General features: G+C 44.9%; 2 protein-coding genes across 5 annotated transcripts in view; one reads left to right on the plus strand and one right to left on the minus strand.

Annotated features, from left to right (window-relative positions):
* Window positions 1–1,952: 1,952 nt before the first annotated feature.
* On the minus strand, window positions 1,953–14,709 carry ORC6 (origin recognition complex subunit 6). 3 transcript variants are annotated; one of them, XM_007059643.4, is made up of 7 exons: window positions 14,574–14,709; window positions 10,370–10,499; window positions 9,317–9,480; window positions 7,120–7,209; window positions 5,098–5,210; window positions 3,943–4,017; window positions 1,953–2,660 (listed from the first exon to the last, which is right to left on the minus strand). In XM_007059643.4, exons 1-7 carry the CDS (start codon window positions 14,648–14,650, stop codon window positions 2,533–2,535), a joined length of 777 nt encoding a protein of 258 aa, XP_007059705.1. In that variant the 5' UTR covers window positions 14,651–14,709; the 3' UTR covers window positions 1,953–2,532. The 3 variants fall into 3 exon arrangements, with proteins under 3 accessions (XP_007059705.1, XP_037734233.1, XP_037734232.1); XM_037878305.2 differs by lacking the exon at window positions 14,574–14,709 and adding an exon at window positions 13,427–14,458 and having other exon boundaries at window positions 10,370–13,133; XM_037878304.2 differs by lacking the exon at window positions 14,574–14,709 and adding an exon at window positions 13,427–14,458 and having other exon boundaries at window positions 9,317–13,133.
* A 43-nt stretch (window positions 14,710–14,752) lies between these two features.
* Window positions 14,753–21,196, plus strand: part of VPS35 (VPS35 retromer complex component) — a 41,643-nt gene continuing 35,199 nt past the window's right edge. Inside the window, exon 1 of one of the 2 annotated variants that reach the window (XM_007059642.4) lies at window positions 14,753–14,981. In XM_007059642.4, coding sequence (XP_007059704.2) covers window positions 14,979–14,981 — 3 coding nt within the window. In that variant the 5' untranslated portion in view covers window positions 14,753–14,978. Of the gene's footprint in view, window positions 14,982–16,939; window positions 16,970–21,196 lie in introns of those variants that run through there. The other variant, XM_043525947.1, reaches the window with a different exon arrangement.

Consider the following 21,196-nt stretch of genomic DNA (forward strand, 5'->3'; position numbering starts at 1 on the left):
CATGACTTTTACTAAAAATACCTGTGACTAAAATGTAGCCTTATTCATGATATATGTTTTACGTGGATTGCAGCTGCACCCTGTTCCTTGATGTTTAGTTTTTTCAATTGCCTATCTTAGGATCAGACCTTAATTCTTAAAATGAAAGGCCCTTCAGAATATCCATCCTGCAGAAGGTAGCAGGCCAGGCTTTCACAACTTCGAGAGTTGTCTCCCCATCCCCCCCAATCTCCTGGGGTTAACCTCTCTGCAGAGCTCTTTCAATTTATTTAAAAAAACCCAGAAGTTTCTATAGAACCCCTTTTGGTTTCATCCTTATTACATCAGAGGGGACTTTTGTTCCACAGCCCCATACAGATGGATCAGTGGATTAAAAGAGACTTTGGCCCCTTTCCGTAGCATAAAAGAGTCCTAAACACCCCCATTCCCAGCTTTGGGAGGACTCCCTTGGTGCAGGCTCTGGGAGGACAGCCCAAAAGCTCCCCCAGGAACACTGCTTCACAAGTGAAGTGTCAATGAACTGGCAGTGTTGGTGTGGGGCTGCAGCCCTCCACCGCACTGCCATTCCTGGCAGTGCTGCAGCCTGTAAGGCAGTGGAGTGAGGGTGCCACATCTCAGACAGTGTACAAGGCTCTTTTAATTATGTTGGGGGCCCAGAGCAGCCTTTTATTAGGATGACCCAAAGGTGACTTAATGCAGGATTACATACCCTGCCTCTGTAAATTCCATGCTGTGGCTCTGAAGGATGAGGTTCTGCGCTGGCTCTCTACTTGTTAACCTTGGAGATGGGCCTCTCACTTTAATTTCATATATGCATTATATTGTAACAGGCTAGTTGTGTCCTTTATACCAGGGCATGGTGTGGAAATGTGGGGTGGGGAGAGGAGACTAACACAGGAGTTCACTTTATTGTACTAATTTCCACAGCTCTGTTACAATGGCTACTTCAACCTGAGTGCAGAACCACAGTTATCAGTCTATGGCAACAGAGGAATGCCCAACCCCCTAAGGTGTATTAGCATCCAAGCACTATAGTCTTCTCAGCATGTTCACAAAATGAAGTTTTGTACAAACCCTGACATTCTGTGCTTCCTGAAGGCAACTACAGTGACTCCTGCCCCACAAGTGTAGAGAGCGCAACCTTGGAACCTCTTTCTGCTTGGTGCAGGACTCCCCATTTGCACTTCTGGGGTAGGTGTCATCATGATGTCCACATGAATGGACTGGAAGTATGATTACTATCTTTATGCAGATGAGTTTATTCAGTTAGCTTTCCCAGACAAGACCCATGGTTGTACTTTTACTGCAGACAAATAGTCTTCACAACTTTTCCATAAACCTCATTTTCAATGTAAATAGTCAACGGCTGACCTTGTTTCCAACAGTGGAGGCACATAGCTGTGAAAATCCCACTGTATTTTAGCCCAATGAATAGGAGATGTTCTGGCTTACCTGAAAGAGTCCTTTATTTGAGAAACAGAGTCTAGTCAGATCCAGCTCACCCTGGAGACAAACAGGTCACCCAGAGCAGAGATGGAAAGTGACATCCGAAGATTCGGGTTTATTTTTTCAGACGTTAACCCCATGCTCTGCCACAGAATAAACTTGTGTTTTCTCGTCAAAGTATAGTTAATCTAATGTAGGAGAAAAAAAAATTGAACTATGCTGGCTGTGGAAGCGGTCTCAAGTGGAGGCAACGTCAGAGGATGGGGCATTCTCCTGCTGCCGCTGACTGGCAGGTTTGATTCTGTTCCCAAGCTGCAAGCAGACTGAAGTACCTCTTATCACAGATCTGTAGACCTTATTACTTGACGTAAAGGAACATTTAAAGTAAGTACAGAAAGTGTCTTTAAACCCATTTAGATTTTGATCCTGATGGTATTTATACAATAAAAGTGATAGGAGGTCACAGAAGCAACCCTAGGACCATATGCAAATTCTTAAACTAAAGATCCAGACGTAGAAAAAGAATCTTTATTGCTTTCTAAAAACATTTAGGTCCCACATACACAGTAGAAAATTTATTTAATCAGATATTATGGCTATAAAAAAGTTTTAACAGTCTCAATTCCTCAGTTTTGTTTTGCCGATGACACAAGTTGTTTCCTCATGGACGGACCCTTTCCATACAGCTTAGTAACCATGACTTAAGCTTCAGTGTGGAATACAAGAGTGTGCAACCTTCTCAGAGATCACTTAATACCGCACCATTATTTGGCCTGTTTGTTGCTTAAAAGTAGCAAGGCTATCCATGTCCTAGAGCTGAGGTCTGCACTGGTCCGAGGGGAAGGCATCATAGGGTCAATTTTCAAACTTTGGCCAACTGTGTAGTAATAGCGTGTCATAATAATGCTGGTCCCACTTAGTAAAATGACATGCTTAACAATTTAAAATCTTGCCAGTCAAATAAATAAGAATTGCTGGTTACCATCCATAAATTCACTTGCTACCAAGTTACACTAGTGTGAAGGGGGATTTAAAATTATAAACCAGAGGCAGTGACAGTGTTTGGTGGCACTCCAGAGACTGAAGTCAGACATTGGCCCCTTTTGCCTTAGTAGCATTTTCCAGGATTCTCTTTTTCCATTCTTCATAATCTTGTTTTGCTTCGGTTTCACTTTTCTGCCGCTTGCGAGGGGTCTCAACTTCATCCTCATGTTCTATGGGGGCAAAAAACCCCCCAAAAACTTTCAGGAAACGCTATCTATCATGCATAATATTTTGCCTAAAGAGAGCGCCTAATGCTGAGTCTCAGGCCCCTGGAACGTACACATGCCAGTCTACTTCATGCACACAAAGACTACCATCAATCATTGGGGAAAAAAAAAATCAAGCTGTAGTTTTGTTTAACACTGTGACCTTCACGTATTTGTCTTTTTGTTTGAGTGGAAAAGGCTACCCTAGTTCCACTAGGCTTGCTCCACAAAAACGTAATGGTGCTTCCACGAGGTCAGTGATGCCCATACTTTTCCTCTAGTGCCCACCCCCACCCCCACCCCCCCGCTTACCAGTAATGGAATCTGTCCGCGCCATAGGCGCTGACTCCATGGGTACTCCAGGGTTGGAGCACCCGTGGAAAAAAATTAATAGGTGCTTAGCACCCACCAGCAGCCAGCTTCCCCCCTTCCCACCCCAGCGCCTCCCATCTGCCGGCGGCCCTATGGATCGACTCAACCCCCCCAGTGCCTCCCGCCTGCCACAATCAGCTGTTCCACATCGTGCAGGAGGCGCTGTGGGGGAGGGGGAGGAGTGGGGACAGGGTGCGCTTGGGGGGAAGGGGTGGAACTGGACAGGAAGAGGTGGGGCAGGGGTGGGACCAGGTGGGGTGGGGGCTTGGAAGAAGAGATGAGGTGGGGGCGGGCCTGGTAAGAGGCGGGGCAGGCTTGGGGGAAGGGGTCGGGTGGATGTGGGACCTGGGGTGGAGCGGGATGTTGAGCACCCCCAGGGCCCGGAGAAAGCTGGCGCCTGTGGTCCGTGTCACCCCCTCCATTGCTGCACACCCAAGACTTCCTGAGCAGTGGAGCTTGGGCTTAAGGCAGAGCTGGGGACAGAGGCGGGGCTGGGCTGGGATAGAAAGGGAATGAGGGCAGAGCTGGGCTGGGGACGGAGCGGGGGGGGCAGAGCAGAGTTGTGGCTGGGGGCAGAGCTGCGCTGGGGGTGGAGTTACAACTGGGTTGGGGGAGGGGGGGGGGACAGAGTGCGCTCCAAATAGGGTCAGAGCTGGGCTGGGGGTCGGAGCTGTGGTGGGGGTGGAGTGGGACTGGGTGGTCCTCCCCCGGAGGCTGGCTCAGGCCCTGCTGCGCAGTACCCTGAATGTTCCTTCACGACCCCATAGGGGTCATGTCCCACTTCACTAGGCTCTCTTAGCATTTCCAACATCTGGCCATTATTAGGCAACAGTAGAAGAACAAAGCTTAATTTCACAATTAAGAGACAACTTACCTTCTTCCTTTTCAATGCATTCAAGCAAGGTCTTTTGGCTTTGGGTTGGCTGAGGTGTCAGTGAAGCACAGTCTCCTATTAAAGAAGAGAAAGCTGCTTTTATTTGTTTAATTGTGGACAGTCATTGGGGTACTAGAGCACCTAATGATTCACATTCATGCCATCTTATGTACCCTCCCCCCCTTTACCTTTGCTGATAACTCTGGCAGGACCCTCCCTTGCTTCTGATTTCTCCATCACCTTAATCAATGTATTTCTATTACAGTAGCACCTGCAATGTGCTGGGTGCAAGCCACACACACAAGAACAGTGTCTTCCCTGGCAAACTTCCCAGCTGAAGGTGGCATCAACAATCCCTGTTTCAGCAATGGGCTAATTTCTTGTAGGAGCAGCAACAGATGTGGGTCTTGAAGGGGTTTTCAAGGAGGAGAGGGCAATGGCTTTATGGATAAGTTCAGGTGGGACATTCTCTGCATGATGAGCATTATGGTAGGAGGTACAATGACAGGGGATGGGGGCTGAGGGTGCCAAGGGTGGAGTACGAGGAAAAACTGCACAAATCGTGATGGGGCAGAGTTGTACAAGGAAGGTGAGGACATCGACTTGGTGACTGGAGAAGGACAAGACAGAGGGATTCTAACAGGGGCTCCGTGACACGTACGGAAGATGATCTTCGCAGCTGCACTATACGAAATGGAGTGGGACTACAGGAGAGTCAGTCAGAGGTGGCAGCTGCACTACTAAAGGCAGGAGAAGAGCAGGACCTAGAAGAGAGTTTTAGCTGTGTGGCAGTAAAGAAAAGGCCAGAACTTGATCTAATGGAGGGGAAGAGCTGTAAGTTTTGTATTGCTCCCATGTGTGGGGTAAGCACCATGGAGGAGTCAGACATGGCTCCTGCGTTATGTGAGTTAGATGACAGACTGACATGACATCCCTGAGGAACAAGACAGGCAGTGACCAGAAAGTGAATTGAAGGAGACAAGTTAGGAGTGGACAGACAAGTTGGCACCAAAAGAATAGTTGAAATTATAGGAGCAGAGGGAGATCACCCCAAGAAAGGGTGCAGAGAGAGAAGGATGTTGCCCTGTGGGACCCAACAGCATGGCTACATCACCTGCGTTCCAGACCATGAGACTGCAAGCACTGAACACTTACTGCTGATCTGCTGGCCAATTGTCTCCAGCTGGCTGCAGAGCCGATCGAATATTGCCTTCTTCACCCCAGAGGTATCCACCATTTTCTTCTTATCCACTTTTAGTTTCAAGCACCTAAAACAGGAAGTTAGTTTATTTTCTGAAGGAAGCAACATTCAAACATACATAACTCAGGTCGATGAATGCATTTATAGGCAGCGCTGCCTGGGAGAATAAACAGAAGGCTGGGGCCTGGAATTCCAAAATTCTAATCCAACTTGGCTACTGACTCACTTTGTGACCTTGCTCCAGGGACTTCCTCCCTGCCTCAGTTTCTCCATCTGCAAAGAAGGAGATAAGCCATATCCATCTGCCATACAGGGAAGTTGTGATGATCAATTAGTCCTAACAGTATGTAACAATTTGGAACAGGAAGTGAAAAATTTCACACCTTGTTGAAATTACAGGGGGAAATTTAAACAGGAAGAAAGTAGTTCTACAAGTTGTGATTTGGCCAGGACACTGGGTAAACAATCCTACTCCTGCAATGAGTCAAATGGGACTTTCACACCAGTAGACAGGTGCTCATTTTTAAAGCTCATCTGATGAACTGTACAACACCCCTAAAGCCAGACTGGTTCATAAGATTTCTAACATGTATAACTCTTGGCTTGGGAGAAGATTCATGTTCAGTAAAAGTCCATGTGGGTTTTCTTGAGTCATTGTCTGCTGGACACTAACTTGCAGGCTGTTGCAGCTCTCTCTTTAGAGGGCTCCATGTCTCAAAGGCAAGATTGCCTGCGGGGTAGGGGAGGTGGAGAAACAGATGACTATTTGGAGCTTGGTGTCAGAGTGGTAGCCGTGTTAGTCTGTATCAGCAAAAATAACGAGGCGTCCTTGTGGCACCTTAGAGACTAAAATTGATTTGGGCATAAATAAATTTGTTAGTCTCTAAGGTGCCACAAGGACTCCTCATTATTTTTATTTGGAGCTTGTCAGTCTTTAGCCTTTCTGCAATGGCTCCCCATTTGAATGCAAAACATCATCTCAGTACCACTGCACATTCCACAAACATCTTTGTCGGTTATATGACCAACTCAAATACACTCTAGTCCATCTTGGCAAATAAACAAGCTTCCCACCAAATGCAAGATATTAACTAGTAACATTCTTATGTTGACAGGTTTCAGAGTGGTAGCCATGTTAGTGTGTTTCAGCAAAAAGAACGAGGAGTACTTGTGGCACCTTAGAGACTAACCAATTTATTAGGGCATAAGCTTTTGTGGGCTAAAACCCACTTCATTGGATGCATGCAGTGGAAAATACAGTAGGAAGATATTATATATATATATATATATATATATATATATATATATATATACACACACACAGAGAACATGAAAAATGGGTGTTGCCATACCAACTCTAACGACACTCATCAATCAAGGTGGGCTATTATCAGCATGAGAAAAAAAAAACTTTTGTAGTGATAATCAGGATGGCCCATTTCAGACAGTTGACAAGAAGGTGTGAGTAACAGTAGGGGAAAAATTAACATGAGGAAAGGTTTGACAGAAGGTCAAACACACCCAACAGATGATCTTCAGATGACTGTCACATTATAGAATCATCCATCCATGATACTTTAAGTACCAGTGGCAACATTTATTATAAAATCATGTGATTTGCCTTTGGGCTACAAGACTGAGTGTTTGATTTAATGTTTTCTTTCTCCAAGACAAAACACAATCTAGGCTGAATACTTCACTACAAGGAAGACATTAGCCTCAGCAGGCTGTCAAGACTATCTGCGGTTCTGAGAGTAGTGCTACAAGATACATTTAACCACCTAATGGTGCTTCAGGATATTAAGGAATTCTGGGGACTGGAGCAGCTGTTTGCATTGTAACAGCCACTTCACACTTGTGAAATCTTTCATTATCATGTACAGCATGCCTGTGTTGCGGGGAAATCCAAGAATGGGATTTTGTGCTCTCACAGTTAGAATAATGGGGAATCTCATGTAACTGTATGAAGAGCATACCTGCAGGCTGTGAACAATGCAGCTGTTGTGAACAAGGGTTTTGATAAATCAAGATCCATCTGCTGCATTTCAGAGAGACTGGATTCATACCTAAAAGAGAGCAGCGGTGTTTACTACACAGCCAGTTTGCTTCTAAACAAAGCTTGTGAAGTTTATTACTTTGGAGCTGAACAAAGACGTGGTACAAGATTGCTTAGTTCTTTGTCTCAGCCAGGGACAAACATTTTCTACTCCTGGCTGAGAACAGAAGAAAGAGGCAAAGAGGGGAAAGGGATGGCAGCACATCCTGAGATACGGGAGGTGGGAGGTGTGATATTTATTTCAGATCAAGAAATCAGGCAGAGGGGACAAGGTGGAGTCAGCACAGTCTCTATTCTACCTACTCACCACACTCAATGGAACCTAGTATTTAACATCTATAAATTATCTCTACAAAAATGTGATAAGCCACTTTGGATTCAATTCATCCCAGTGCAGAGGGCCAGCCCATAGTTCTTGTAACCATTTAATCCCCACTTAATATAGGGCTTAAGCATGGCAGAAGGCTTTGCGGGCCCTCAGCACAGAGGTGAATTTCATTCTGCGAGTATTATGAAACAGCCAACAGACCATTTATTTCAGTCTATTGTTGTCAGACTGACAGGTGTATTGTTTATATAAGGAAACATCTATAGGTAAGTTTCAATTGCCTTAATCTTTAAATATGATGCAGCCATGAAGAGTGTCAGCTACATAAGTGAAGACTGTTCTTTGCAGCCCAGGATTCATAGATTCTAAGGCCCGAAGGGATCATTATGTTCATCTAGTCCAATATTCTTTTATGCAGCCCATAAAACTTCCCCAAAATAATTCCTGGAGCAGATCTTTTAGGAAAACATCCAATCTGATTTAAAAGTTGCCATGACCCTTGGTAAATTGTGTAGATCGTTAATTATCTCAGTTTAAAAAATATGCCTTATTTACCTACTAAATTTGTCTAGCTTCAACTTCCAGACACTGGATTGTGCTGTGTCTTTCTCTGCTAGATGGATATACCCACCATTAAATATTTCTTCCCCATGTAGGTGCTAATACTGTAATCAAGATATCCCTTAACCTTCTTTTGCTAAGCTAAATAGATGGATTTCCTTGTGCTTGTCACTAGAAAGCAGGTTTTCTAATCCTTTCATCATTCTTGTCGCCGTTCTTTGAACTCTCTCCAAGTTTTCAACATCTTTCTTGAATTGTGGGCACTAGAACTGGACAGTAACATCTATACCACTGCCAAATACAGAGGTAAAATATCCTCTCTATTCGTACTTGACATTCCCGTTTAAGCATCCAAGGATTGAATTAGCCCTTTTGGCCACAGTGTCACACTGGGAGCTCAGGTTCAGTTGATTATCCACAACGACCACCCTGTCAGACCAAATATTTATTGAACACTGCTGCCTTTTCTGCATTATTATTGATAATTCTACCATTTCCATTTAGCAATGTACCAACCCCACTGTCAGGATTTTTTTGTTCCTACTTTTTGTTCCCCCTTAAGTCTGCTGGCCATAGATGTCTCCTTATGTCCCTTTGCTTCCTTGATTAATTTTCTACAGTTCTATCTTCTAATTGATAGCCATTATTACTGGCTTCCCCTTTCTTCCATTTTTTGTTGTTGTTGTCATTGTTTTTTTATAATTTCCTGTTAAACAATTGCTTTTGTTAAAGTGGATACTACACAGAGGAGAGGGTTTTAAGTGAAGGGACTCTCAACTTTGTGAAGTTTTCTTATTCAACAGTTTTGACCAAGAAAACGTAGGATTCATTTTGGAATGGATACATTTCTCTCGACATGTAGTTTCTTTCATTTGTATGTATCTTCTGGAACTGCAAGGTTGACGGAGAAAGGGCTACAGGTAGGGTTAAATGAGAGGAAGTGTGGGGCTGTGGATAGGAAATTGGACTGGGAGTCAGGAGTCCTGCAGTCTATTCCCAAATGGTCTAAATTTTTCAAACATAGGTTCCTAAATAAGTGGTCTAATTTTCAGAGGTGCTGACCACTCAACATTCACTGAGATCAGTGGGAGCTGCAGGTGCTCAGTACCTCTGAAAATCAGACTTTTCACACTTAAAGAGCAGTCTTATTTAAAAACAAAGAAAGCATTTCCCTTTCTTAATAGAAACGGATGATAAAATGATGGCCATAAAAGGTTATGTGCCCTACCTTTGTAATATTTTTGAAGCGGTGTTCACTGCCTCCGTGCAGCAGAACTGTACAGCCAAATCTCGGATTCCCAGATTAGAGTTCAAACCTAGCAAACACTCAAAAGACTTCATACAGCTCTGGTAAGTCCTCTTGTTCAAACCGGAGAGTTTAACTAAGTAGCTCTTTGAAAAACAAAACAAAACTTCATGTGTAAGCAGAATTTCCCTTCTGGTACTTAACCCATCTAAACAGAATAGAATACAATCCATCTTCTATTTTTGTTTTAAATAGCTTTGTTGTTGTTTGCTCATTGTTTGGTTAGATCTGTTACCCACGTGAGGCTGCCCTATGAAGAGGAAAAAAATACACAATGGCAAAGGAACAACACACGTTTCAATGCAGAGTTACTTTCAGATACTTATACCGGTGCTGCAGTTTGGAAAATGATTTGGCCCTTTTAACTGCCATTTAGAGAACTAAGATACCAGGATCACTGAGCATTTGTATGAAGGGTCAGTGCTACTCATGGGAATCTAGGCAATGGAAACCTCTCCCATGTATGGAGGAGGAATCTAAAAAAGATTACATGGACAATCAGCTATGTCTTTTGTCCCCACCATCACCGAAAAAAAAAAGACAGTTGTCTTGCCTGGCAGTCCTGCAAATGGACATCTACAGGCTTCCAGGGGGCAGAGGGACTCATATATAGCCACTGCTTCCTTTTGGTAGCTTTAAGAGCCCCCTTGCATCACTTCTCACAATAAAGGGGCACACCGGCTTACGGTTTACCACCCTTAAGGAACCCTCAGTCAGGGGTAGTAGAAGTCAATTCACAACAGAATGTAATGGAGACTCTAGTCTTCAATTCTCCATTGTTAACCTCTGATGAAAACTGGAATAGTACTGGATTGTTGGAAGGACCCAGTTGCAGACTGGTCTGTAATGTGAGGAAATGGGAATTTACTAGTCTTTCCTTGCTGCCTCATCATGTACACTAAACACTGTACAAGTTTTATGGGAGTTGGTAAGAGTTAGGACGAACAAAGAACCATGTCACGTATTGTGTCCTACTTTGTCCACTGGGTGTTGCATATAGCCAGCTGCTAGGTCCAGGCACATCACCGCATTGCTTGTTGCTGTCATCTGAGCCAATAATCCTGTGCACTTCACCTGGGACAGTCGCAGATATTCTTCTGCTTTTCTATAAAATAGCCCCACATGAGCGCACACACACACAAAATGCCATTCGTTAATACTACTGAGGATACAGACTGGTGGCACTTACATCTGCAAGAATGCAAACATACATACCCAGGACTGGCTGCTTTAAATCAAGATAAAAAAATATTACGAAAAATAGGACGTCAGTTAAATAAATTTGGAAGCACTGGCAGGCTGGTTTGCATAACTGTGTATGCACTGTAGCGTGTTGTAGCCTACAGAAATGTCAGTCAAATAGTAGTTAAAAGGAATTCAAAGTAATTTTGAGTAGTGTTAAAAGTAATTTACCTTTTTCCCTGGATTAGGCACTGAAGAGAAGTTAAGAGATTGGATTTAGTTGCAGGTGTTAGTGATGTTCAACTATTACATCTATTATAATTCACACCTTTAGTTATTTCAGGGCCAGTCTATGCATGATCTCTCTCATTTCAAATTTAATTTAATTTAAGGTGTGAATTAAAACCAATGTAGTTATTTCAGTTCAAGTCTGTGACTAGGCCAGCTATAAGAGACAAGTGCGTCCCTATAAGAGATTTAAAAAGGCAGCAGAGTTTAAGTGGATAATGGGAAGAATCATTTAGGCCAAGGGTCTTCTCTGTACAAGATTCTGCTTTTTTGCATTAAGGTATCCCACCATTGCTCTTATAGGTAAGGCTTAGCAATGACAGGAATCCTAGCACAGATCTGCTTGCAAGTATTTTAACCAATGTGGTCCCAATACTGCAACAGGTTTACCACAAGCATACTCCTTCCTGCACTCACACGGAGCCCTACCACAATGGATTGATTTAGATCACAAATTTTTAAATCATATTTGTATTTGTACTTTAGTTATTTTCCTAAAGAAAGTTGATTCTCAATGGTTGGTAACCATTAAAACATGTTGATTTGCAACTAAATACAGCTTTCACATTAAATTTGGTACTTCTTTTTGCTAACCGGGAGGATTCACTATATCTATATGCATTTATTTAAGCAATTATAGAGCTTGATTTTTACATTTATTATGTCAGAAAATGGTGAATGATGCATTTCTTATTTACTAGATGATACATTTTTACTTGTGATTGTGTCAAGTTCTATTTGGATGGAAATTCAATACAATTAAAAATGCACAAAACCAGCATTTTACATGTTTTTATTAAATAAAACTACCGTAAATGTTCAGGACACAAGAAAATTTTTTATCAAAACTGTTTTGCATTGAAAACTTATTTATTAAATAAAGGAAGAACTATCTGTAGTTAATGACTTAAACTGATTGTTTCTGGTCACTATGTCCTTCAAGATTTTAGAACTAGATCTGATCCTCCCACCTTGTTTTTATTCATATATTGGAAAAGAAAAGGTTCCTTAACTTTCAATGAACTCATCGTTGAACTGACCTAGTTCAATAAACTGAAATGAAGAAAACAGAGACTACAGCTGTCAAAAGTTGGTTTAGCACTTCAATAAACTCCCATTCCACGTGCTTAGCCAGTAGCTTCCATCAGTTCAGCACTATGATTTTCTGTAAAACTTGGTACCAAACATTCTTTCACAGGTGTCTAGCTGGGTCTTGCCTACATGCTCAGGGTCTAACTGATCGCCACATTTGGGGTCAGGAAGGAATTTCCCCCCGGGGTGAGATAGGCAAAAAGAATCCCACGGTTTTTCTGCCATTCTCTGTAGCCTGGAGCCTAGGTCACTTGCAGGTTTAAACTAGTGTAAATGGTGGATTCTCTGTAACATGAAGTCTTTAAACAGTGATTTGAGGACTTCAGTAACTCAGCCAGAGGCTAGTGGTCCCTTATATGAGTGGGTGGATGAAGTTTTGTGGCTTGTTTAAGTGCAGACATAACCTAAGTTGCGTTTATCATCACAGTAGCCAGGGCCATCCCTAGGGGGGTGCAGGGCACAGGACAAATCAGCATAGGGGTGGGAACTAGGGGTGCATAGGGTGCTGCAGCACCCCCAGGATCCCAGCTGCCAGCCCCACGCGCCTGCGGCTCTGCTCCCTGCCTCAGCTGGGGGGTGGTGGTGGTGGATGGGGTAAGGCGGCTGGCTTTCAGCACCGCCACTATTAAAAATGTTCTAGCACCACTGCAAATCCGCCCCCGCAGGCTTGGGGGCCCCACTCTGCATCAGCAGCTTGTATGGCAGGACGGATCTGGCCTGGTGCTGGGCCACCTGCTGCTGCTGGCAGTTGCTGGTGCCTACTGCGGAGCTATTGTTGGCCATAGCGGCTCAGGGCTCCAGCCGGAACTGGGAATTTGCTGCACCTTGTCTTCTGGGACCGATTGCGCCGGCCAATAGCAGGGGGCCCCCCAAAGCGCAGGGCCCGGAGCTGTTGTCCTGATTCGCCCTACCCAAGGGACAGCTCTGATAGTAGCATATTTCCTCCTCATTCTTACATGTTCTGGAAAGTGAGATATTTTAAATTTCAACAGTTAATTAGTTATTAGTATCTGAGTTAGCACCCACTGAAATAAGTGGGGCAATTGACACATCAGAGCTATAAACATCAGGCTCCCCACAAACTCAGTCACACATTATTATTTATCTTGTACACTGTATAGTTACATCCAGGTTATGGTTTTTTTTACAACCATAACAGCAAAGAACTATGACTTCTCTACATGGGGGGGAAGGGTGAGAAAACCTGGATTTGTGCTGGAAATGGCCCTACTTGATGATCACTTTAGATAAGCTGTTACCAGCAGGAGAGTGGGGTGGGAGGAAGTTTTGTTTCATGGTCTCTGTGTGTATATAATGTCTTCTGCAGTTTCCACGATATGCTATGCATCCGATGAAGTGAGCTGTAGCTCACGAAAGCTCATGCTCAAATAAACTGGTTAGTCTCTAAGGTGCCACAAGTACTCCTTTTCTTTTTACCAATACAGACTAACAGGGCTGTTACTCTGAAACCTACATGGGGAAATTGACCAGAATAGCTTCCTGTGTGGACACATTATTCCAGAATAGTTGGTGCACTTTGAGCATACTAATTATTCTGGAATAAAGTGACATATCCAGGAATCGCATCTCTGCACAAGGAGCTTTATGGGAATAGCCTAGAGGATAGGGCCCTGGACTGGGACTCAGGATACCTGGATTCTATTCCAGTTTAGCCTCTGTGTGTGCATGTGTAAATGACTCTGATTTAGTTCCTCCATCTGTAACATGGAGATATTGACCTTTATAAAGTGTTTTAAGATCTACTAATGAAAAGTGCTATTTAAAAGCTAGGGGTTGGGCTTGGAAGGATTACATTTTTACTGGTAAACATTGATTCCACTCAGGGTGGATAAAAATCAATGTTTTTCTTTTTACTAAGTAAAAATCCACTCTGATTTCACTGTACACATACAAACTGACGAAACAAATTTCCATCAACAATCAAACTTTACAGATAGCATATGAAAAATGCTGCTTGAGAACTTAAGTTTGATTTAAGAACATTACTTTGTATATTTTGACATGTGATGCTGACAATTTGTGTTTCAGTGGTTACCAAGCTTTAACTTTTTGAATCAACTTCTAATGCCATTGTTTGTCTGACCCCAGCATAATTTCCTGCAACTGTGAAAATTTAAATAATCTAAAACAAGATTAAAAACCTATAATTTTCTGCAATTGAGACAATCTCAACTGATAAAAAAATGCGTATAAATAAACCAGCGATTGCTGAAGCGATAACTACAAATCGAATTCTGCCAAGCCTAATTACAGTGTAAACGCTCCGGGCGATCATCCCCTCTATTATTTAACAGCAAAGAGATGCTCGCATGGCTCCCGTCGGACCCAAGGTGCTGCCCGTCACACAGGGATCCTGCCACCCACCATCACAACGCCGCCACCGCCGGGGCGCAAACCCACCCCTCATACCCAGGGGGCGCGAGAGGGCAGGAGACCACTGCGGGCGGCCGGATCCGGGCCCCAGGGAAATGGGCCCCGAGCCCCCATTCCCGTCTAGGACACCCCGGCGGCTCCGGGGACGGGTCCCATCCGGCCCCGCTGAGGCGCTGGGGCTGCCCCGGCCGGGCACTGGGGGAGCGTGTCCCGCGCCCGCTACCTGAGAACTCCGGGCGCAGCGATGCCCAGCTTGGGCGCCAGCCGCTGGATCAGTCCGGGCTCCTCCATGGGCCGCATTTCCCCGCGCGCGCCGCTCGCCACAACTGGCCCTGCCCCTTCCGCACGCCGGCTCCTGTCCTGAGGGCGTGACGCGCACTACAAGCGGGGGAGGTGAGCCGCCACCTTGGCGGAGCGTATTTCTGAAACTCATTGGCTATCCCGAACGTCAATCGTGGCTCACTAGAACCAATCAGCCTTGACACCTTGACTTCCTCGGAGTCGGCCAATGAAGAGGGGTCGCTGTTGCAGGGAGGCGGGGTTTCGAGGAGGCTGTGGAGTCACATGACGGAGAGACGCTGTCTGGGCTGGTGTTGGGGCTGGTGCTGGCCGCGGGCTCCGAGCGATCATGGTGAGCGGGGCTGGCCTGCGGGCTACAGCTTGGAGGGCGGCGGCTTGGGGCTCAGGCGGGCTGGGAGCTGCCCTGGCCTGCGGCTGGAGGCGGGCGGGGGCTGCAGCCCTGCACGGGGCCCGGGGCCGGGGGGAGGCGGTTGGCCTTGCTGCGCTGGGGTGAGGGGCAGGCCCTGGCTCTCGGAGGGGGAGAGAGGCAGCCTCGTCCGCGTTCCCCGTGTTGCCCTGGAGGGGTCTGCGCCGGCAGGAGTGGGGTCGGGGCGGTTCCTGGGCATGGGCGGTCTGTGCCCGCGTGCCCTGGGCAGGAACAAGTGCAGTACAACGCTATCCTTGCTCAGGCCACCCGTGCTTGGCAAACCTAGCAAGGTCTGGCTTTAAAACCAGCCCATCTCTGCCATCATGTCACTGTTGCGTTAAGTGGTTCCTTCCCTCCTCCAGTGCTCTACTCAGTCTGAGGCTGATGACTGTGAATCCACTTCTGTGGAGGCTGAGATCTTTTTTATACTTTGAATGAGGTGGGAAAATCCCTGGGTTTTTTTGTTAAGGCTGAAATTCCTTTAGCTTGGTGCTACTGGGTCTGGTCCAGTTGAGCGCTCTGTTATGTTGTTGTGGCTCTGCAGTGACTCTATTGAAAATGCAGTGGCTGGCTTTGACGCTGATATTTTGAGGAGAAAATCTGGCCTGTGACTTCTTTGTCTGCCTAGCTGTGAAATGGGCAGAAGAATGTTTGCCTTCCTCCCTGGGGCTCATTTATGCTTATAAACCTCTCAGAGATTCTTGACTAAAATGTGAGTCGTTAGTGCAAATTAGAACGGTTAATCCACTAGTAGAGAAATACCTAGGTATCATTGAATTTCACAACTAAATATTTGATTATACATGGGATGTATGTATTTTATCATAGTGGTGCTTTAATGCTTTTGTGGTTAAAGTTTAAGTGCGATTTGCCAATAGCAGGAGTGGCACAGTAAAAGTATTAGTAATACCAAAGCTACGGTTAGGATGGCTTTACTGTCCCCATTCCAATGTGCTATCTACAGTCACTCATAATATTCCATAGTTTTCATCTTTCAGGCTGATCTTTCCGGTCTGGGTCTCTGACTAAAACTGAATTTTCTTTTCTTTCTTTTGTTTGAACAAAAACAGTTCACTAATTGGAGCACATGTACAGTGAAAATATTTTGATAGGTTTGTTCTTGTTTTCAAACAGCCATACTGTTGAAATGGGTGAGGAGACAAACCTGAAATTTGGCATGGAGATAGCATTCATCGGGTAGCATGTTATTTTCAGTGGACTTGAAAGTTGTGATGTGCTTAAAATTGTGTGCTCAGTATGTTTTGCATTGTGTATTATTGCTAAGCTTGTAACGTACAGTTAAGGAAGGAAGCACTGCACATTCAGGTGTTGACTAAGTTTGCTATGAAATGAAAAAACTAGTGATAGTGTTCAGTGAATGAGGCAAAAAGCTTGTCTTATTTGCTGCACATCTGATAAAGTAAAAGCTACATAGCATAGAAAAAGGACTCCCACAGACTTCCTAAGATATGCAGGGCAGGGACCCTATTGTAAATCTATCAAGGTGTGTGGGTACATTTCATTTGAAACATGCTTAGAGGTCTTGGGGTTGTGTGGCTAAGCATTCAAGTTCAATGTGTAGCCTTATCTCCCTCTACAAATACATTGTGGTAGTTGTTAACTAAATGATCACATAACTTTTTACAACCTTTGGTATATATTTAGTACCTAGACCAGATGTTCATCCAGTCAAGTATCATATTTTTAATAGTGGCCAACTTACACCAGAGGCTTCAGAGGAAGGCATAAGAACTCTGCAGTGAGCAGATAGGGATAATCTGCTCCCCTTTAAGGTCCCTAATAGAGATTGGTTTAAGCCAGTGGTTCTCAACCTGTGGCCCAGTCAGCACAGAGCTGTGACCCATGTGACATCCTTAGAGCCATACAGGTAGTATTGGATGTGGCCAACAATGGTAAGTAAGTTGAGAACCACTGGCTTAAGCGTTGAAGTATAAGGTTTAATATCTCTTCAATAAAATTGTATTAACTGTGGAAATTCTTCATATCCAAATAAATGGTCAGTCCCTTTTGAATCTTGTTCACTTGGCATCAATGACTTCCCGGGGCAGTGGATGCCACAATTTAATTACATGTGTGAAAAAAGTGTTTCCTTATACTGATTTTGAATTTCTCTCCTTCCCTCATTGAATGTTCTGTTGCTCTTGTGTTACGAGATGTACCTTCTCTGGACCATTCAGTAATTCATCATACTTTCTACTAGTCCACTTTATGCCAAACAGTCTGCTAAATTTCGAGTACACTGCAAATTGTTCTTACACCTCATCTGAGGTCCCTCACCAGAGGCTCTTAAGCACAGTAACCTGTCATGGCATAGGAGGGAAGGTCCTCTCATGGATTGGTAACTGGTTAAAAGATAAGAAACAAAGGGTTGGAATAAATGGTCAGTTTTCATAATGGAAAAAGGTAAATAGTGGTGTCCCCCAGGGGTCTGTACTAGGACCAGTCCTATTCAACATACTCCTAAATGATCTGGGAAAAGGAGTAAACAGTGAGGTGGCAAAATTTGCAGATGGTACAAAACTACTTAAGATAGTTAAGTCCCAGCAGACTGCGAAGAGCTACAAAAGGATCTCTGAAAACTGGGTCACTGGGCAACAAAATGGCAGATGAAATTCAATGTTGATAAATGCAAAGTAATGCATATTGGAAAACATAATCACAACTATACATATAAAATGATGGGGTCTAAATGAGCTGTTACCACTCAAGAAAAAGATCTTAGAGTCATTGTGGATAGTTTTCTGGAAATATCCACTCAACATACAGTGGCAGTCAAAAAAGCTAACATAATGTTTGGCATTGTTACGAAAGGGATAGATAATAAGACAGAAAATATCCTATTGCCTCTATATAAATCCATGATACGCCCACATCTTGAATGCTGCGTACAAATGTGGTTGTCCCATCTCAAAAAAGATATATTGGTTTTGGAAAAGGTTTGGAAAAAGGCAACAAAAATTATTTGGAGTATGGAATGGCTTCTGTATGAGGAGAGATTATTAAGACGGGCTTTTCAGCTTAGAAAAGAGTCTACTGGGGGGGATATGATAGAGGTCTATAAAGTCATGACTGGTGTGGAGAAAGTAAATAAGGAAGTGCTATTTACTCCTTCTCATAACACAAGAACTAGAGTTCACCAAATGAAATTAATAGGCAGCATGTTTAAAACAAACAGAAGGAAGTATTTCTTCACACAACGCACCGTCAACCTGTGGAACTCTTTGACAGAGGATGTTGTGAAGGCCAGAGCTATAACAGGGTTCAAAAAAGAACTAGATAAATTCATGGAGGAGAGGTCCATCAATGCCTATTAGCCAGGATGGGCAGAGATGGTGTCTCTCGCCTCTGTTTGCCAGCAGCTGGGAATGGATCACTTGAGGATTACCTGTAAATTCCCTCTGGTGCCCCTGGCATTGGTCACTGTCAGAAGACAGGATACTGGGCTAGATGGACCTTTGTTCTGACCCAATATGGCCACTTTTATGTTCTATCTGTAGTCTGTTGTGTAACACTTTATAATGGTATATACCATTCACTATCCAAACTAGTTCTGTAGCTTATTGTTTGATCCCCTGAATACCACCTACAGCAGAAGCAGGTTGAAAAGTGTTTATGTAGTAAACACTCAGTGACAAAATTTAATAAAATACATACCAGTATTTTAGGAAGAGAAGAAAACTCACGTAACTTTTTTTATAAATTCATAGCGATCATTATGATGATCATGTGAACATGTAAGAACAAAAAAAAAGATGCTACCTCGCAGCGTTCCCTCTAATTTTTCCCCACTCACATGTGGAATGAATTTTGTTACGTGCTCCAATCTGGAGGTGATGTGTGATGCGTCACCTTCAGATTGGTTCACGTAACAAAATTCATGTGGTGGGGGTGGAGCCGAGGGGTTCGGCGAGTGGGAGGGGGCTCAGGGCTGTGTGAGGGCTCCGGTTGGGGATGCGGGCTCTGGGGTGGAGCTGGGGCAGAGGGGCTCAGGGCTGGGGCAGAGGGTTGGGTACAGGGGGTGAGGGCTCTGGCTGATGGTATGGGCTCTGGGGTGGGGGTGTAGGAGAGTGCTCCAGGGCTATGGGGGGGAGAGAGAACTCCACCCAGCTCTCTCTCCCTGCAGCAGCATCTGGGCTTGGTGGGGAGAGGCACCTCTCCCTGCCGCAGCAGCTCCAGGGCTGGGGCTGCAAGTTAGGTGCCCCTCCCCTGGCAGGCCAGGCCTGGGTTTGTACCGGGGGAGTGGCGCCTTGGCTGCGGCTGCATTCGGGCCGCCGCAGCTATGTATGAGCCAGGGTGCCCTGGCCAGGGCAGAGTTGGATCCCGGGGGAGGGGGAAGCCCTGGCCATGGTAGGTTCAGGGCTGGGCTAGATTGGGGCTGGGGGAGGGGTGCCCTGGCTGGAGCAGTTGCCTGGGTGGTTTCCCTGAGCACCTGCGTAGCACTAAGAAGGCTGCTCTGCGGCCACACAGCTTACAGGAAACTTAGCTACCTAGTTAGGCTGTAGAAAAATGTGTTTTGTACTTGAGGAACAGTACATGATCACCTGGAGACTAGCTGAAAATACATACTTAGGATATGTCTACACCACAGGTACTACAGCTGCAGTGATGCTGCTGTAGTGTAGACATTTACAGCGGTGACAGAAGGGGTTGATCATTGTTGTAGTAAATGACCCCCATCTCCCAGAGAGGCAGAAGCTGCGTTGATGGAAGAACCATTGACCTAGCTGCGTCTATTATGGGGGTTAGGTTGACCTAACTACATCACGCAGGGCATGAAATTTTTCAGAGGCCTGAGTGCTGTAGGTTGACCTAAGTTTTTAGATGTAGACTAGACCTTCGAAAGGAGCAAAGTTGGAATTACACATGCAACCCTACTTTATCATTTCCTGACTTGCGTGCCCAGCCAAGTAATGCTAACATAAGATTTATTGGCATTACAAATCCCTTTTTACGGGGACTTGTAACCTCACCCTTTTCTTTTGTGTAGTGATGAAAGCTGCTACACAGATGCATATTTTTCTTTTTTTACAAAAAAAAAAAAAATCTAGTAAGTTGCTTTAACTTATGCACTTTATGAAGGTCTGTGAACTTTACAATCTATTCAAAAGAGAAATTTTCATCTTACAGACTAAAATATTAAGTTTATGGGAAGTGAAGAGCAGTAGCTTTCTTTGTTCTGTTTTTAACAGTGTTTCATTTTAAAATCTGTATCTATTCTGTGCCTGGCTGTTGTGATCCTCCCCCCCCGCATCTGAAAAAAACTCTTCTGGGGGCGAGGGTGTGGGGGAGAATGGGAATAGGTGGTGGTCGGGATGACCAGGTTCTTCCTATTAAATTAAACATCAGACTTATACTACATCATTCATTTTGTAATAATCCATTCCTCACACAAGATACATATTGTCCAAAATGAAAAGGTTGTAGTTTTGTAAATAAAACAATAATTTTACTCCTGTGGGCATTCTGTGCTAAAACATGTAAAATTCTGTGGACAATATTTTAAAATTCTACAAGTTTTATTTGTCAATAAATAAATGCAGAGGCTCCAGCATGGCAGTGGAGAGCACAGGCCACTGGCTTACTGAAGGTGGGAGATCAGTCTGCAAGCCTCCCACCCCCGGGACCCAGACTCCGTGGTGAGGCTGCACCCGACCCTGACACAGCACAAGGCCTGGACTTGCCCCAGAAACACTCTGGGCCCCGCTCCTCTGTGCCAGGTGCACCAGGTGTGGGGCAGGCAGCCTCAACCAGGCAGGATCCAAGTGTGGAGGGAGCGGGGAGTATCCAGGTGTGGGGTGAGAGGATTCTGTGTGGGACAATCTGGGTGCAGGCAGCTCAGTGGGAGGTCTAGGTGTGAGGGGATGTGGATGCACAGAGGCTTGTTGGGGGGTAGGGGGGTAGGGGGGTGGGTGGGTTCCAGGTGCAGAGGCAATGGGACTCTGCAGGGGCTTCCAGGTGAAGGTAGTTGGGGCTCAACGGAGGCTCTAGGTGTGGGGGGCTCAGCAGGAGGGTCTGGGTGTTGGTGGGTTGGGGGTCTGGGTGCAGCTAGTTGGGAATCAGTGGTGTGGGGGTCAGGGGGGGCATCAGGGTGGGAGTTTGAGTGTAGGGAGTTCAGTGGA

This window comes from Chelonia mydas, chromosome 12, assembly GCF_015237465.2.
Source record: "Chelonia mydas isolate rCheMyd1 chromosome 12, rCheMyd1.pri.v2, whole genome shotgun sequence".
NCBI classification, from domain to species: domain Eukaryota; kingdom Metazoa; phylum Chordata; order Testudines; family Cheloniidae; genus Chelonia; species Chelonia mydas.